The 19,617-nt window shown below is 40.8% G+C and overlaps 2 protein-coding genes across 2 annotated transcripts in view; both read right to left on the bottom strand.

Moving 5' to 3' along the window:
- LOC134465953 (E3 ubiquitin-protein ligase TRIM7-like) overlaps window positions 1-33 on the bottom strand; it is an 8,781-nt gene extending 8,748 nt beyond the window's left edge. The window contains exon 1 of the mRNA XM_063219852.1: window positions 1-33. This exon is cut by the window's left edge and continues 267 nt beyond it. Within this exon, the coding sequence (XP_063075922.1) occupies window positions 1-33 (33 nt within the window).
- Window positions 34-6,265: 6,232 nt separating this feature from the next.
- On the bottom strand, window positions 6,266-8,356 carry LOC134465076 (E3 ubiquitin/ISG15 ligase TRIM25-like). Its single transcript, XM_063218505.1, has 4 exons — window positions 8,051-8,356; window positions 7,812-7,941; window positions 7,627-7,716; window positions 6,266-7,074 (listed from the first exon to the last, which is right to left on the bottom strand). Exons 1-4 carry the CDS (start codon window positions 8,327-8,329, stop codon window positions 6,548-6,550), a joined length of 1,026 nt encoding a protein of 341 aa, XP_063074575.1. The 5' UTR covers window positions 8,330-8,356; the 3' UTR covers window positions 6,266-6,547.
- Window positions 8,357-19,617: the final 11,261 nt, after the last annotated feature.

Raw genomic sequence — 19,617 nt, 5'->3', positions numbered from 1 at the left:
ACACTCGTTGGACAAGACCTGGGGCTCCTTCATGAATCGTGAGTGGTGTCGTGGGTAGTATTGTTGTCGCTCCAGGCGTTTGACCGTGAGGAGATCATCAGACACATGCAGCAGAGGGTTGGCTGTGTCTTTATTCAAGGTGAGGTCTGGAGGGGAGAGATTTTGCCATCATTCAGAAAATGGAAAAGAGTGAGGATTCAACTTTGTAATGAGCATGCTGTTATCATGATGTGTAATCATACATTAATAAAAGATTTGCCTCATACAAAGGGCTACAACACACCTAACCTGTATACATAAACAATACTAATAAATTGCTCTTGAACACACCGCTGACACTACCCCTTCACTTTTGTGCAATTGTGCAGGCATCCTCCTCCATGACTGAGGTACCCTGAGCATAATACCGTCCCGCCGCACTGCTCCCTTGAGGCGCCAATGGGGGCTGCCCCCTTGCACGGGTGAGGCATAAATGCAATTTTGTTGTGTGCAGTGTGCAGTGAACATTTGTGTGCTGTGGAGTGCTGTGTCACAATGACAATGGGAGTTGTAGTTTCCCAGTTGGGCATTCACTTTCACTTCACTTTAGGTAATGTGTGCGGTACAGGAGTCTCTTTGATCATCGATGAACAACTTACCAGTTATGTATAAGTCATGCTTCATCAGTAACTCGTGCTGTTTGTGAACTGTTTCAGTGAATGTGTGCCACTCCTTTGAACACCTAACAGCTGCGGTTAGAAAAAGAATGAACAACATGACACGATGAAGAGAAGACCATGTAGTATGTACGAATATCTACATTGTTATGCATGCTGGGAATTTGGAATCAGTACTTTACCATAGTAAATAGCAACGACCGACACCAGAAGTAGACACATGAGTTTCTTGTCGAAATCCCAACGTGGTTTTTCAACCTGACAGGTCTGAGTTGACTGTTCTTGTGGTTTTTCAACCTGACAGGTCTGAGTTGACTGTTCTTGTGTTTCTTTCTAAATGGTAAAAAAGACATTTTTTTATCTTCCAGGTCTAATCCCATGATCTGTATAGTAATTGTGTAAATTGTATACTCGCCATTGCCAATCTCTGATCAAGCACTGACAGTGACAATTTTGTGCAAAATTCAGGTGATACCAACCTTGTGAGAGATAGTGTTGTTGTCTTTCATCTTCTGAAAACTTTTGCTGTAGTCCTCCGCAAGGTTGTGTAGGGTGTAGCCCTTTGATACACCAAACCTGGGCCCAAAATCTTCCCTGCAGTTGGGGCAGCAGAAGGGCTGCATCGGGAGCCGAGATTTCAACATGCCGTCAAGGCACTCCATGCAGAGGCTGTGCCCACAAGGCAGCTCATAGGGATCTTTGAAGATGTCCATGCACACCGGACAGGTCAGCAAAAATACCAGCTGGCTTTTCGGCAAACATTTCTCTACTAAATGTGCCATCTTAACGATAACGCTTGTGGAAAATTTGGAATGGCAGCCACTCTCTTCAAAACAACTGAATTACTGCAAATGCCCCAGGCTCACAGAGTGGGGGAGATTTTTTTAAAAGGTGGGTGGGTCCGAACACCTGCCACGTGATTTCACAACACTGCTGTCACTGTCACGTCATAGCAAATGAAAGTGGAAAAAATTTTACCTGAACACAAATTAGCCTACAGAGGCTGTATTATGTGAAGAGCATTGGCCTGGCCCTCAGGAAAATTCAAGTATCGAGCACATCATTAAAATACTTAAAATGAAAGCACCCATATTTTACACAAAATAGCACGTCTGTTTTGCATTGTCGCAGTGAACCGACTCGCAACTATGATTTCAGAATAGCTTATACGGAAGACAGGTAGGCCTACTGGAACAGGTGTCATGTGGGGCGTGGTAGTGCCTGGAGAAGTTTCCAAAGTCCAGCGTCTTGGAAGGAAAACCCATTTAACAGACATCTGATGTGCGGGAACTAAGAGGTCATACAAAGTTTGCGTTTATAGGTTTACAATGTGTGTCTTGTTACCAGGAGCACGGTCAAGTGAAGAGATTTCACCAGTTTCACATACCCATACATGGCAATGGTAGCACGGGTGTTGTGGCATGTGGGACGGAGAATTCAGGGGCAGCTTGCTGTTTTGCGTAAGGAACAGAAATCAGCTCCCTGCGGAATGGTGAGAGCAGGAGATAAAGTAATTAATGTGACGTCATGGTATCAACACAGTCCTGTGACTGTTTTGTCGAAACTTAACGTCTCTGGTCGACCATGTCTGTTTCTACTACGTGATAAGGACATGATCTTAACACAACTAACCTATTTGCTGACGTTATATTACCATCTATCGGTAGGCAGTGGTAGGCCTAAGCAGTTGTTTCAGGCTTGCAGGGGCGCTGCCAGGAATTTTGGGCCCTATCAGAGCCGTCTAATAAGAGTTGCGCAAACCGGGAACCAAGAAGTCGGTTGGTGATGTGATTCGCGTAGATTAAAATGTTTCTTAACAGTAAACTTCTGTTCGTTGGAAACTAACACAGAACCATCACATACCAAACAAATATTATAGTAGAGAGGGGCAATACGCCCCCACGGGGTAATACGCCCCCTGCCCGTTTTTCCCATTTTGACTACTAGATGGCACAAATTAACGGGGATAAACAAACATCCGGTGTGGATAGCATTTTAGCGACGCAGTGGAGGAAAGTAAAATTTTATGGTTAGTCATGTAATTTTCTGGCGTCAGTACATAAGCATTTACACAGGTAGCCTAAAAGCTTCATATTACGTTGTATTTACAATAAAATCATACAAATTTTGATTATTTATTGGCATGTTGTTTCTTCCATTGTTTGGTTGAAGAAAACAATCAGTGAACCAAGTAGTTTGGTTTTTTTTTTTTCAGGGGGGCCTATTCCCCACCTCAGGGGGGGGCCTTTTACCCCACTAGCGGGGTAAAAGGCCCCTTTAGCACATTTTTTGTTTTTGTTTAAAATGTCATGAAGGATTAACTTTGACCAATTTTCCATGATGGGTTATTGTTCACCTCACTGTTGTTACTAACTAAGGTTAAAATGAACACAGATGGTTAACATCTACTTGGAGAAAAAATACCTTTTCCTTAAGGGGGGCTTATTCCCCCTCTCTACTCTAAGTACAAACAAATTACATTACCTTTAGCCTACCACATTTTCTGTGTTCTACGGCCACCTCCTAGAACTAAGTAACTTCTAAAAGAACTAAAGTCAATGGGGATTTCCATGTTAACGCTCCGTGAGGCTCCATGAGAGCCGCCATTGCTGTGGAAAGATTGGTCCATAGAGGTCTATGGGAGTGACGTAACTCTGTTATTAGATGGCTCTGGGCCCTATGAAAGATTATAATTTTGGGCCTAGCGTTAGTGATGGGCCGGCAATATCTAACCTTCAGTTGTCTCGTCAATTTTTTTTATTTTTATTTATTTAACCTTTATTTAACCAGGAAAAATAAACCCGTTGAGATTAAGAACCTCTTTTACAAGGGTGTCCTGGCCAAGTGGCGGCTCAAGTTACAAAATTAAAATTGCACAGTTGCATTAAAATAACAAATCAAGTAAAATAACACGTCAATTGAAACAGTTACAGACAATAGACTCTGTCTCAAGTGATCGCTGTTCATTTTCTGCATCCAAGTTTTCTGTCGGACTTTACTGATGGTAATGACCAAGTCGTGGTGCATTATTAAAGGGCCTGTGTTGTGTCATAGTATTGTAGTGCTATGGTGGTTACATTTCAGTGACTATTACAGCGTGTCACTGGAGGTACGGTGCGCATTAAGGGGTTACACCGAACGTGACCAGATTGACGAGTTTGAAATGGTGCGCTGTCTATCAGCACCACGCTGACATTAGTCTAATTTAGACGTCTGATAAGCATTCATTTCGTGCCAAGGGAACTCTAAGTGATATTATGAGAACAAAACAATCTCTTGTCCTAGCCATTAGGCTTCTTCGTGTTGTTGTATTGTTGTGTTAGAGATAATTGTAAAATAGGCACCGTTTGTAAAAAGCACCGCTCTCCTGCGCAAACATGATAGGCCTACTTCAATGGATGATGGATGGCAGCATCCCCAACGTAGGCTACAGGTTGTTTGTCAAATCTGCGTTAATTTCCCGCACATTAGTTTCAACTGATACTGTCGGTTGCTTTCACATTTGCCCACCACTCTGTGGTTAAGATTTCACTTAATCCCCACGAGGCTCATAGTTTATCACGGACGTTCATCCACTTTTTCCGTTTGTGCGCGGTGACAATAAAGGTGGAGTTTTTAAATAGGCCTAGGAAATGTGCTAACGTGCTCTCTTGGAGGCTAATCCAAGGATTCTTACCATTTGATAGCGTTTGAAAACGCAATGTCATTGAGTGAGCATACCTTCTTTCTTGAAGAACATTTGAGTGACCAGTTGCCTGCCTCTTCTGGCCCTCTTTCTCCCGTCTTTCCTTACGTTTTTGCCAACCTGCCTTCACTGTCACCACCAGCTCACCATCATGTGATTAACACATAGATTGTATATTACTAACATTCTATGGGTTAGCCCACGCCTAAGACCTCAGTCGCTCTGTACACCTGCTGATAGCATTTTTCGGATGCTGTCCGATTCAACGCCTCGCGCGCCAGATTGGACCCACCATTTCGCAAGAGCTCAGGGGGAAGGGTAAATGACAATATAGCCTAATAAAAAAAACTGACGAAAATGTTATGGGAATCGACAGTTGTGTGTTTAATAAGCTTATTTCCAATTACTATTTCTTTGTAAATATAAATTTCTATATAAAAAAAGCAAGAATATATTATTAATATTTTATTATCCCATCCGCGGAGGGCCGTGCTGCGTTGGGCCGGGCCATTAGAATCAGTACCACCTTTCCTCCCCTTCGCGGCGCCCCTGCAGGCTTGTAGCACAAGGGGTTGACAGTTTGATTCCCGATCCACCAGGATGGTGGAGAGAGTGAAAATGGGAAGTGGGGGCTGGGGGTGTGGCAAAGGGGACAATTGTCCCAGGCCAAGGGAGAGGGGGAGCCCAGAAATGGGTCCCCATTACAATGGGTCCTGTATGAATTAACTGGGGAAGTCTTTCTGATGACTTTGTCCCGGGACCAGACAAACATATCAATGGCCCTAACCCTGACCATACCATCCCGCTGCACTGCTCACTTGGGGCACCATTTGGGGCCGCCCACTTGCATGGGTGATACATAAATGCATTTTTGTAGTGAGTGCTGTGTCACAATGACAGTGAGAATTTCCCTGGGGCTGTATTGTTAAGGCCCGGAATATAACCTTTCACACATGACACAACATTTCCAATGGAAAAAACAAATGGTTCAACAACTTTCGCATACATCAGTTTAATTCAAGAACTTCATTATGTGCCACCACAGAAATCGCAATTCAAATCTACAATGTTCACCATTCCATACTGACACAGTGCAGTACTGGGTTTTTACTTGTAAATGACAGATGTGAATGTAACTCACTGTTACAATTTCACAGTTAGATATTATTTATATATTTCCCTGAGTAATACTAATAAGCAGTCACTATACTTTACTGATATCTGTCATATAGCCTACATAATGCAGCATAAAAAAGTGCATTAAAAGTGCATTGTGAATGAGTGAGTCCTTGTGTCTTAACAGCAGAAAGACAGCATGTTTTTAAGGCATGACTTCAGTTGGTTCTGCAATTAAACCAATGCTTCTTAACTAGAATAGTCTTGGAACTTACAATTTTCCAAGGACTTTACGTTGTGAATTTATGCTAAGTTGTCGGAAAACTGGTCAATTTATTTTAATTATTAACCATCCATATGATAGCATACAGCATGTGGTTTGCATCAGCATTTGCATTTTATGCTGACATGTAACTATTTGAGAGGAGTAACAACAGTGGTGTAGTCTACTTTTTTGAAGTGGGTATGCTGTATATTCAAGCATTTTTTGAAGTGGGTATACTGTATATATTTATGCTATTCTAAATAATGGATCAATCAATTTTAAGTGGGTATACTGAAGCCCCTAAAATTTAGAAGTGGGTATACTCTGTATACCTGCGTTCTACGTAGACTACACCACTGAGTAACAATGTTTCACCCTCTCTTTGACATGTAGCCTATTCATTCCTGCATCTTGTCTCAATTTTGTGACTGTCAATAAAAGGGGGAATAATTCATGTTTACACCACAGCTCCGAGAGCCACCTAGGACTCCTCCGCCACTCACTTTTGGGTCCCGGCCCACCAGTTAAGAAACACCTTGCAGCTGGCTTAGTTATGTATAGTAAAATGTTCTTAAAGTATTTAAGACATTATGACAGTTCGTTTTCTACAACAAATGAAAGTGAATGTACACTAAAAGACAGAACACTTGGATTAACCACACAGAGGGTATAGGGTTGGTCTTTCTTGCCTTGTCTTGTCTACACAATTGAAGGCATTTTCTGTCGTGTCATTTTGACCATTGTCAAGGTTCATTTAGATGAGGTAAATTAGCAAAGTAACAACAGCTTTATTGTTACGGAATCAGGTGAAATAGTTGTTTTATTTCATCCAGAAAAGGTCTTCTTCACAGAAATTGTGGTGTTGAGGCTTGGCCAAAACAATCCCAGTCCAAGACACACAGGCTGGTTGAGGTTGACTTTGAATGTGTACAGGTGGTTATATGTGGTACCCATCTCTTTGAAAAGGATTTCACCTTCAAAGAAGTCAACTACCACCCCAATTCTGTTGTGGGTCAGGGATTTGTGGATTCTCTGCCTTTCCCCAGCGTGGTAGGCAAAGAGGCGCCCTTTGCTATCATGCCTCAGACTCCAAGATTGCTTGTTTGTCCCAAATGCACTTAATGTTTTGGTGATTGTCTTGTAGGCCACGGCAATGTCCCAGGAGCCCTCTGCCTCCAGCTCCCAGTAGTGTCTGCCGTGTGATGCACACTGGGTGGACAAGACCTGGGGATCCTCCGTGAATCGTGAGGGGTGTGGTGGGTAGTATTGGGGGTTCTTCAGCCGTCGGACCGTGAGGAGATCGTCAGACACATGTAGGAAAGGGTTGGCCGTGTCTTTATTGAAGGTGAGGTCTGGATGGTAGGATGGGAAGACCAATCAGAAATGGAAATGAGTGAAACACTAATGTTGTTACAGTTATGTTTAATTCTACATGATATACTGTATCATGCATCATGTCTAACCCTTAGTTAAGATGCTGTTGATTTGCAACACCACATTAATTAATTGTATTGTAGATCGATAAGCAGAAATCACACACAATACACAATATCCCTTTCCAACATCAGTTCTCTTGAACATAACTCTGATAGCAGTACTACCAGCACACATGAACTAAAATCAACTTTCTGATTTTAAAGATTGAAGATTTTAACAGCTTGTATTTTGCATATGAATAAACCCATAAAGGGTTTGTTGGTCTTTGTCTTGATTAATTTAGTTGGCTGGTGCGTGCAGGACAAGCAAGTCAGTTAATTAAGTCATTGGGTAGCCTCTGAATGCAGAGTGCCCAGTGACGGCGTATTCACTCTCTACACTCAACATTCAAATACATCATAACAACATTGCTAGGACAATGCAGAGAGTCTCTGCGCTAAGGGGCTAAGAAAACCACCTTAACTTACCGGGTAAGTCAGGTTTATACATCGATAGTAAAGTCTGCTGTCTCTGGGCTTTTCCACTGAGTGTGTGGATATCCGTTGAACATGCGTAGACTGCAAAAAATTAGACATAAAAATGTATCAACATGGCTATACACACAGTATTTGTCTGTACATGATATGGGGTGACTGTGAGCTTTGTACAATACCGTAAAGAATACAGATGAAGATGACACCTTGCAGTAGATTATACAACACATTGTTGTAGTTGAAATAATGAACAGGTCTGCTAACTTCAAGGGTCTGAGTGGCCTGTACCCATTGGTTTTGCTTCTCATCCTAATGGTGAACAAAACAAAACAGACAAATGACTCTCTTCAACAAACCAAAAGCATTTGGAAAAAATAGTCATGACACCATTTTGTGATCAACCTCAAGTGACACCAACCTTGTGGTAGTTGTTGTAGTCTTCCACGATGCTGCGCAGTGTGTAGCTCTTACGTACACCGATGGGCAGATCATGATCATGCCTGCATGTGGGGCAACAGAAAGGCTGCCATCGGTGCGCCGGAGGTCGGCGCTCCAACATGCGCTTGAGGCACTCCATGCAGAGGCTGTGGCCACAAGGCAGCTGGTAAGGATCTTTAAAGATGTCCTTGCAGACTGGGCAAGTCAGGTGTTTTTTCAGCTGGTTCTTTGACAAACATATTTCTATGGACTGCGCCATCTTAACAACAACAGAACTACAGCGAGAGTCTTCCGAGAGCTAACTGAATGGTAATGTATCTACCCATTGACATAATGAGAGATGGTGGGCGTGTCAGTCAAGATACACACCCTGTGAACTCCGATGTGTCCAATGTACAATGGGTTTATGCAACACAGCCGTCACTGTGTCCTGTCACCAGTGAAAGTGAAAGAAGCAGATGTCTGTTACTGTACATGAGAGAGTTGAGACGGTACAATCACTCAAGGAAAGCTTCTACAGTGTAATGTCAAACATGTACTGTAATAATAAATATACATTATCAGGAAAACAATTAGAACAGCTGATTTGAACAGTCATCCAATACCACGGTGTCTTGATTTACAACTGTGATTTCAGAGACAGCATACAGGTCACTGGTATTCCCCGCTGTTGACACACAGTAGATGGCTTACTGGAATACCTGCATTCCAAACCTTCTTTCACTCAGACAGGTCAGGCAGCCCAACACAACACAACAACAAGAAGGTAGTGAGATTTGAAATGTCAGCAGAAGCAGCCTCTTAAGAGAAAATTCTCAATATGAATTTGAATACATTTTGAAATTTGAATGAATGCTATTTACACATTTTCAGATTCAGTCAAAGCCGTACAGTTGATGTATACCAACTGTGCAAAACATAACTGAAGTATGCAACAACAACAAAAATTAGAAAAGCTTATAGGATAGGGTACCTACCCAGTAGTTTATGGTCATGCATCACTGTGGTGAGTGACAAATGCATAAGCAAGAACAATAAGCAAGCAACACCAAAGTAGTGCAACACTCCAAATGCACTCACCCATCACCAGCTGTGACCCAGATGAGGACAAGCAGGTGCATATATGGGCCCAACAATACAAGTGTTTCTGAACAGTTGATTTAAAGGATTTTCTTTCATTGTCATCATTGTCAACACACTGTGCTTCGCTGGAGAGACACTAAACAACACAATGATGACATGAAAATACAAGATTTCAAAGATTTTTTTTTTTTTTAAATGACGATTTTCATTGTTGGAAATGAGTAAGTCGAGCACTTGTTGGAAGTACAGTAAATCTTTCATGTGAGTGTAGTTCCGGTGTTGTGTGAAAATTGTCTGCTTCCTCAAAACGAGCTAGCCTACCAGTTCTTCTAACCAAACCCTAACCCCTGACCCAGGCCGCTCCTTGCAGCTCAGCTTGATGGCTATGCTGTATTGACTGGTCCAGTTATCAAAGTCCACCTGACAACAGATCACCTATTGAACTTGCTGTATCAACCAGCGTCTTGTTAAGTAAAACCCCTTTTGGAGTCCTGATATTAGTGGAAAGAGGGCTTGCATCTTCACCGGCAGGTTATGTAGCTATGGTGGTAGACCAATCAGTGTGCTAGCAGGCGCCAGTATGGTCATCAATCAAGTAGAATTTTATTTTTGAATACATTAGTCCATGAAACGTTGCATCAAACAGAATTGGTGGTGCACAAAACTGTTACTTCACACACACACACACACACACACACTAGATATTGTCAACCAAAGAATAACAAAAAACAGGGCAAGACAAAATAAGTGATAAATGTAAAATAGTACACCATGTAACAAACAACAATAAATTACCACAAAGTACACTTTAAAGGTACTTCCTCAAGTATCATGAAAAGTCAAGTTTTTTCAATTATATTTTTCACAGAGGCTTTACTGCTGAGATCTGATAAAAACAGTCCCAGTCCAAGGCACACAGGCTGATCAATAAACTACCAGAGGTGTCAAAGGTAAAAGTAACAGTAAATTCATGGTGTAACACTAGCACATGATATTACACAGCTGTTACACCATTTACTCCATTACACCTAATGAGGTAGATAGACTGTGTTGTTACTGATAAACACTAAAAACCTAACAAGAACCCAACAAAAAACTTAATCCAACTAACTCAAAAAGTTATGCACGGATTTTGATGACATTTTTTGCAGTTGTTGGAAATGACAAAAGGATCAAGGGATTACATTTTGGTGGTGATGCGGATCCAGGATGTGGAGTTGTTTTTTTCATTTTTTTTTTTAAAGATTCTTCACCATTGCGGCATAGGATGAATTTTGACCATCCCATTTTCTAACTTCACAAAAACAAGGCAGAAAGACTTAGGGTGTAAAAAAAATTAGGGTGTAACTAGTTGTCAAATATTCTATCAAACAGCTCCCTTGGCAGAGGTCTGCACTCTCTGAGCGCAATTCTAGTTTTAATTTTACTTTTAATTTTGACACCTCAGCGTACTACTGCCACTGTGGTAATAGCTATAATGTTGTGTTGAATCTGCAGTGATACCAACCTTGCGAGCAGTACTGTTATAGGCTTCCACGATGCTGTGCAGTGTGTAGCTCTTCTGTATACCGATCAGGGGCCCAAAGTAGGCCCTGCAGTTGGGGCAGCAGAAAGGCTGCATCGGGAGCCGCGATTTCAACATGCCGTCAAGGCACTCCATGCAGAGGCAAGGCAGCTGGTGAGGATCTTTGAAGATGTCCATGCACACCAGACAGGTCAGCAATTGTTTTAGTTGGCACTTTGACAATCGTTTCTCTATTAAATGTGCCATCTTAGCAATGGCAAAACGACACCCAGACTACAGTCAGACAACTGAATGAAAATACACCTGCCTCACTGAGAGACTGAGAGAGAGTGGGCGTGTCAGTCAAAATACACACCCTGTCTCTGAACTCTGTCCAGTGTGTTTTTGCAATAGCCAATGTTGTCACGTCAGACCAACTGAAAGTGAAAGAAGCAGACTCAAGACACTACAGTAGACATAGCCAGGGCTGGATCAAGACAGCCTGGGGCCCCTATTTGCTATAGGCCCCCACAGAAAGCAAATTTTACAACAAAATTACATAGACAGCATCATAATTCTTCAATGTTTGTTTACATTTCTCCAAATATATTTCTTTCCTGACAGGTGGGGCCCCCTAGCCTGGGCGAATAGCCGACTGTTGACTCCGTCAATCAGTCTGGCAAAAGTCATGAGGAATCCGTCTCCGTGGACGATGGGAGATGGTCTGATCTTACTCTATCATTTAAATTAATTGAAGTTCCAAACTCAAATTAAAACCCATATTGTGCTTTATTAGCATGCCTGTTACATTATAGCGTTGCAAAAGCATACAAATAACAAAACGAAAGTGTGAATATAGTTACCTTAACCAATCAGTAACGGAGCTCGCGGGTGAGTTCTACAGTACATCACCACTCTCAACTGTTTGCTGATTGGCGAAACACTGAGAGAACCGAGCACGAGGCTTTTGCCAGACGATGTGCGGAGCCAAAATCTTTGGGTGGAGTACAGAGGATGGTGTCGCGAGGCTAGGGGCCCCCTAGGCTGTAGTCATATTTAGCCTGTGGGTTGGCCCTAGATATAGCCTGCAGTGACAGTAAAACACCTGAGATATGTTAAGAACTTGTCCACCCAATCCCTCAACTCCGCATGCCATCTGTAAGCTTCTGCTCATTTATTTTACAATTCTAAAATAAAATCTTACAATAAAATCCCAGATTTTAAAGAAAACAAACATAGACTGTTTTGGGTAACACTTTATTTTAGGGATACATCTATTAGCACTAATACATACAATGTTAATGCCTGCATAAGTAACTTGTAAGGCATGTACTAAGCAAACGCTAAGGCCTACTAGGTCCTTACTAAGGTTAAATTGGTAATAAATCCCTTATTGTGCATGAACAAGACATTTGCGAATACATGCCTAACAAATGTTTGATTATGCTTTGTACATGCTTTACAAGTTACTTATACAGGGACATTGCATGTATTAGTGCTAATAGATGTGTCCCTAAAATAAAGTGTTACCCTGTTTTGCACTGTCAAAGTAAATAGACTATGACAGGGGCTATGGAAAATACCTGTAACAGGTGTCATGTGGGTGTGGTCCTAACAGGTGCAGCTGATGTCTGCTCACCTGTCTTCTTAGAAAGCCGCTATCACAGACATTGTATTTAGAGGAAGAGGTCACGTGGAGAAGCACAGTGTTAGGTGCATTTGACTTTGATGGCAGCGGTTGATGTTGACAAAGCGCATGAGCGAGAACATGTCACGATGTGGGTGGTAGATCAAACTGGTGCAAGCTCATCGTCTCGTACACATTTGTGACCGACTTTAAATGCACAGTGTTTAATGCCACCCACATCGTGACAAGTCCTCGCTCTTGTGCTTTGTCAACATCAACCATTGTCAACAAAGTCAAATGCACATAACAAGTTTACATCCTATGTCCTGTTACTATGGGGGTGGCATGGTCGGGTGAAGTGATACAAATCAGTTTCACATACCCACAACTTGGCAGCAGAGCGCAAAGTGTTGTGGTATGTGAGACGGGAAATTCAAGGGGAGCTTGTTGTTTTGAGACACATGGTGAACACAGAAGGTATTTTCCATTGCTCACGTCACGGTATCAATAACCCTATGAGCAGTTGAAACGTTTGTCTCCGGTTCAACATGAGCGTCTGCATTATAAAATGATGATAAGGGTGTCTAGGGTGATAAGGGTCACTACACATATCTTAACATCTATTTACTGACTTTATAACCAATATAAGATAATATAATACGTTAATGTCTGTTTGCACAGAAAATTGTCATAAATGAGGACATTAAAAAGTATAAAATATACAAAAACAACATGGTTGCGCCACGGTCATGTGTCTAGGTCCATAAGCCATTAGGGCAGCATAGGTCAATAATTAAAAATGTTCCTGTGATGTGTAAATTAATATTGAATGAAGTATGTATTCTACATGGAATAAGTAATTTCATGTCATAGGCAGTCATGGGCAGGCGGTTAGGGCATGACACTTATAACCAAAAGTTGCTGGTTCGACTCCCGACCCGCCAGCTTGGTGGGGGGAGTAATTAACCAGTGTTCTCCCCATCTTCCTTTATGACTGAGGTACCCTGAGTATGGTACCGCTCCACATCACTGCTCCCTTTCGGGCGCCATAGGAGGCTGCCCCCTTGCACGAGTGAGGCATAAATACAATTTCGTTGTGTGCCGTGTGCAGTATTCACTTGTGCTTTGGAGTGCAGTGTCACAATGACAATGGTAGCTGGGCTTTCACTTTCACTTTCACATGAAAATGTTCCCATATGAATGAACCCCGCAAATTAGTTTTTATCTGCAAGACAAGACACTATTTCAATACTTCCTGCTTGTGGCAAGCCTATGACATGCGCATGTCTACTGATTGTATTTTTGTGGATGTGCGTTATTTCTTGTTTAAGTCTATATTAGTATTTGTTTTGACTATGTATCAAATGTAATTGTTGATTTCTCTATGAGTGTGCTTATTGTAAGCTCTGTACCAGTATTAAATATTAGTCTGACAAACAATTTCAATATTCTGTGCTACCTACAACCTGTTACATATTATATTTTTTGACAAAGTAGCTTACACTTTGACTTGAAACTGAAATCTAGTACAATTTATTGTACCATTTGTCAAAGAGCAGATTGCAGACTTTCACACAACACAATATATTTCCAATAGAAAAAATGTCAATACAAGTCGTGAAACATTCTTTAAATTAGGGGAGACCGGGGTTGGTACGATCAAGGGCAGGTATGATCATTGTTGATTGCCACTACACTAAGAGGTGCTGAGAGATACTTTCAACACCAAAATGATGTCCATTTGGACAGAATAAGTCAACCTACAGTGGAGTTCTCAAAGTCATTAACCCTTGAGGTGAGAGCAACTTTTCAGTTTTGGGGTGCCATTCCGTGGATTTTACACATTCCACTCAACACATCCCAGAAAAGTGACAGTTAAAGATTAAAAGATGAAAAACATTTTGATTGTGAAAAAATCTGTTCCTCAAATGGCCGGGGCAGGTTCGATCACTAATGTCGGGGCAGGTTCGATCAATGGATTCCATTGACTTCCATTATATGGCACTACAATGGGGGTCTATGTAATTTTTCAGAAACATTAAAGGAATATGGAATTGAACTGAAAATAGCCAAATTAGGTTAAATGTTGAATGTGACATGTTGTTTGACCTTTTTGCCAGTAATATGTTCAACAGCTTAGGTTTTTAACAAGTTTAGTGATATTTTTATGATTATTTAATCATTAGCCAATTAAACATTTCTATCTTTGCATTCAAGCTGATCTTTATAAGAAACCATGGTAAAAAGACATGCCTTTATTAATTTATCAAGCTATCTGCTTGCTATTTCACATTATAATTTAGTTAGGCCTGTGATCAAACCAGCCCCGACCCGGCACGGGGCAGGTTCGATCAATTTCTCAGTGACAATTACATTGCTTATTACTCGAAACAAGGGATCATTTGTTGACATTATATGCATGTTGTCAGGAATCTCAGTTGGGAGCCCAAATGCAGCACGCAGAGAATCAGGATGACAATAAAGGGGGTTTTATTTTCAAACAAAAGACTACAAAAACACTGAAGGAGATGCAACTACAAACAAAAAGACCCACAATGGGGAAAACCAAGAATGACTAAGACAAGATAAGGACACGAACGAACTAGGAATAATCAAGACTACAGACAGTACTTACAGGGTTCTACAAGGTTTCGACAAAGGTTCAACAATGACGCAGCAAGGACAAAGAGACACACCAGGGCTTAAATACACTGAAAGCAATTAACAAGACACAGGGGACTAATCAGCAGACAATCAGATGAACGAACAGAAAGCACAGAAGACAACAAGGTACAGGTGAGGACTATAAGCTAGAACTAGGAACAGACAGAGACAACGAGACAGGTGAAAACACTCGGGAAACCAATTAGGACCAAGGGGCGGAGATCAACATTTGACAGCAAGGTGGACACATGGCAAAGCCAAAACAAAAGTGTAACCGGGCTTTCCTTTAAGAAAGTGAATTACAATTAAAATAATTAACAATAACACTAGGACCTGGATCAGAAGATCTAAGTAAGAGAGAGGAGCGAGTGTTGTGCAACAATAACGAGTCAGACAAGATAAATCCTTTTTGAGTGAAAAACTCGTATATTGTTTACAAATTGTTAAAAAGTGTATAAAACCCAAACAAAATAAAACGGTGTCCACACTTAAAATAAACAATGGTCCCCGGGACTTAAACAAAATAAAAATGGTAAGAAAGTGGAAAAAAAAGGGGGTAAAAGTTCCTTGGTAGGGTACTTAATGGTATCTGTGGTCGATCTGGGAAAGGCTCGCCATCAGTGTCCTTTGACCAGGTGAAGTCCTGGCCCAGTTGTCTTCTTTTCGATCCTATCCGTCCAAAAAAACCTGACCTGATAGGTCACATTCATCCATCCATACATTTCAATTAGTACAATGTACAATTAATCTAAGATGCATCATATTATCTAAATTATCTAATTGTCATACTGGGATGACAAATCACATATCTTCTTAAATCTTCTCTAATCATTAAATTCAAGTGCATGAAAACAAGACGTTCATGTGCTACGCCTTTCTACAAAACGCAGGTAGCAATGGGTCCAATAAAACTACATTCAAAATGTCTCAACAATAAATACATACAACATAAAACATAAAATACACATTAGAATCTAAAGCTTAGAAGGGATCACTGTCAGAGACGTGCTTAATATCCTCTTACACTAATAGGCCTATTCATGTAAGAAGAAACTGCACTAAAAATTACCCTCTATTTACTTTAAATTAAATACTGTGAAAGGCTTCAATAAATTGCATAGTACAATGAAACATTACATTCATAACAGCAATGAAATTATCCTCTTGTCTTAGTTAAATTGCCATTAAATAAAGAGTAATAAACTTCTCTTTGTGTAGAACCCATCAGTAATAATAACTAGTGTATGTAATTAATAGTAACTACCAGGGTTCATACACTTTTTCACCAATTTTTTTCCATGACTTTTCCATGACTTTTCCAAAACCTTTTTCTGAATTTCCAGGACCGAAAAACCAATGACCAATCGCGCGGGGGGGTTGGGGTATTATATTACAGGCTATATACGTAGCCTATATTATAAATATGCAGGGTTGGGGAGTAACGGATTACATGTAACGGCGTTACGGTAAAAGAATACAAAATCAATGTAATTGTAATCCGTTACATTACAAGCAAAAAAATATGTATTCAGATTACAGTTACATTCAGTGGGAATGGGGATTACTTAACAGGATTACAATTCTTGCGAAATTGCGTCTTTGGTCCCTTTTATTTATTTAATTATTATATTAACTGATTTATTTATTCATTTATTGTTATGCCGCGGCTTGTATGTTGTGATTTTTGGTTTTTCGCCGGAATCATCACCTGTTACGTAATGACGACAGTGACAGTAGCATTCCTGACCGACCTACGTTCTCTCAGCCTTGCTTCCCTTCCCTGCTGGTGGGAGTGTTCAATAGTTCGTTGTCGTTGCATCAATCACTCAGTCAAAGAAGTACAGAGCAGTCGTGAGCAAGAGCAATGGAGAAAAATGCATTTACCCGGTGGAAATACAATAAACATTTCATTTTCAAGGAAGACAAGGGCGCCAATATCGATGTCCAGTGCCGGTTGTGCCAACCCAAAGTCAATATCTTGTCAGCGTCGAAAGACACAACGTCTAACTTAAAGAAACACCTCCTGGTAAGACTGCTAATATTCAGAAAGTACAAAAGTAATCCAAAAGTAATCCAAAAGTAATCCGTTACATTACTTAAATATTGAAGTAATGGGATTACATTACTGAATACATTTTTGAAAGAGTAATTTGTAACTTTACCGGATTACATTTAAAAAGTAACTTCCCCAACCCTGCAAATATGTAATTACTGTATATATTTATACTATAGACTATGGCATATTATATTATATATTACATAGCCTATACAAATATGTAAACAATAAACATAGTCATACTATAGGTCATCTTTTACTACAAGCTAACCATTATACTTCATGTTGTATTACATTAATTCTGCTATAATTCACCAATGTTATATAATTCGCTTGTCTAATGTACAGTCAGAAATGAAAATGAATAGGCCTAGGCCAGCCTATAGCAAATTAGGTCGTGAAATCATCATGAAGACACATTTGTATCAACATGCTCTCTATGGAGATGGATAAATGCTCATCCTGCCCAAGTAAGAAACCATAGGCCTGCCTACTACACCTGCCTAAGCACAAAAGTCCAAAGCTCCTGTAAGAATGATAATGTTGTCATTTGTTGTTGTCGTTGCTGGAGCAAAAAAAAAAGAGAGGCTGCACTGTTCGTGGCATAGTTCTAGTCTGACGCCCACTCAAGGAGATGCTAGGGTGAGTTTCATTTTGTGTTGCAACGATCTGACCGATTTGAAAACAAAGCCACAGATGACTTTTTCAAACTCTAGTCACGCTGCCGTTTATACCGTATTTCAAAACAGGCGCGTCATGCCGACATTGGTAGTCGTTTGGCTCGCGGTCAGCTGCACATAGACTACTGTACGGATTTCATGTAATCTTTCAGCACACTGGACAAGTTCACTCGCAGGCAGCAGGTGCATTGCTTATCAATAGGCTATCAAAATCTCGGGGCTTACCGAAAGCATAAAGGTTCGCTTGGTGCCCTATCTGGCAAATTAAACGAAGACCAAACAGACCAAACAGGAATACAGGATTGTATTCCTTTTGGCATTAGCTACGTTTCAGTGGAACCGCTAAATATTTTACAACGCGTATAACTGCTAACCTGTTAGTAGCTGAGGAGGTAACCGCCTGCTGTATCTTGCCCTTCAGGTGGCTAACAAGTGCCGCTGCTTCGCCCATATCGGACGGACACATCAAAACTTTCGTCCTCTCCAGCCATTGTTGATCATCTTTTCAGAAAGTTAAGCCGCGCATTGTTGAAGTAACACTTCGCGACATGCTGTAATATCGTACAGAACCACATTTCTTTTCTAGGATTAGAGCTATGATCACCTCTCACCACCACGCACACACTACATCTAGCTCGCGCGTTACGAGGCGGGTTGCCAGGTGTGACTGATTTCTAGCGCCAAAAACGCTTGAAACCCGCCTGGAGCCATTACAACATGCGTTATTTGAAACCCACTCAATTTGGCAACACATGGTTAGGCAGACGCAGCCTGCACTAGACAACATTTCCACGAGAACTCGGACATTTAGATTTTATTACGCCGTGGCATCAACTTCATAAAGATAATTGATGAAACACTGGATGGATTTCCACAACTTTTCCAAAACTTTCGACCAAAAATACGTTTTCCATAACTTTTCCAGGCCTGGAAATTTGAATTTTCAAATTCCATAACTTTTCCAGGTTTTTCATGACCGTACGAACCCTGAACTACTGTAAGGCTAGTGTATCTAGTGTAAGGCTACTGATGGTAATCAGCATCAGTGTCAGTAATGGGCTACCGATGGTTATCAGTGACGTGCAGTGAAGGGTATGGTAGGGTAGGCAGTAAATATAGAATATATATATATTTATATATATATATATATTAACGGTGGGTTCGGTCCTCCCCCAGAAAAAAATGTATTTCTTAGATGCAATTTCCTGCATTTTGACCAAATCTGGAGAGTCACTTTCAGCTAAAAACTTTTACAAAAGACTAAAAACTTTGAACAAATAGTCCCCTTTCATGCAGATCTGAAATGTAACGTGTGTGTGTGTGTGTGTGTGTGTGTGTGTGTGTGTGTGTGTGTGTGTGTGTGTGTGTGTGTGTGTGTGTGTGTGAGAGAGAGAGAGAGAGAGGGGGGCCTTATGCCACAAGGTATGGTTTGAATAGGCAAATAGGCCTATTCACATAAACATGTTGATATGGTCTTTAATGTGCATTAGTAGGCCTATGTTTCTCTAAATACTGTAAATATAAAGTAGGCTATAAGATGCCATCAGTGCTTAACCACCACAGCTCTAATAACTAAATAAGTAAATAGGCTACACTATTTAGACATTTGGACATTGTCAGTAGACCTAAATCTGAAACAATAAGTGAAAACATAATTTCAATTTCTTGAAAAGGCCAGCTACACTTATTTGTTTTGCCAAATTGCCAAATTAGCTCCAGGACCCATACTTTGTACACCTTTAAGGACCTGTAGGCCTACATTTTACAATAATAATTTAGAAAGCTACAACATTTTGGGGGAAAAGCTTTAACTTTTGGCTTTAGCAGTTGATTTTGTTGCTCTTCTGTTTATTCTGTTGCAAATGCCAGGGTGTTTCACATGGATGGAGGGTGGCACAGTGTAGCCTACTTTTGAAGATAAAATGTCTAGTTC

The sequence above is a fragment of the Engraulis encrasicolus genome, chromosome 16, assembly GCF_034702125.1.
Source record: "Engraulis encrasicolus isolate BLACKSEA-1 chromosome 16, IST_EnEncr_1.0, whole genome shotgun sequence".
In the NCBI taxonomy this organism is placed as follows: Eukaryota; Metazoa; Chordata; class Actinopteri; order Clupeiformes; family Engraulidae; genus Engraulis; species Engraulis encrasicolus.
This window is presented reverse-complemented; position numbering and strand designations above follow the sequence as displayed.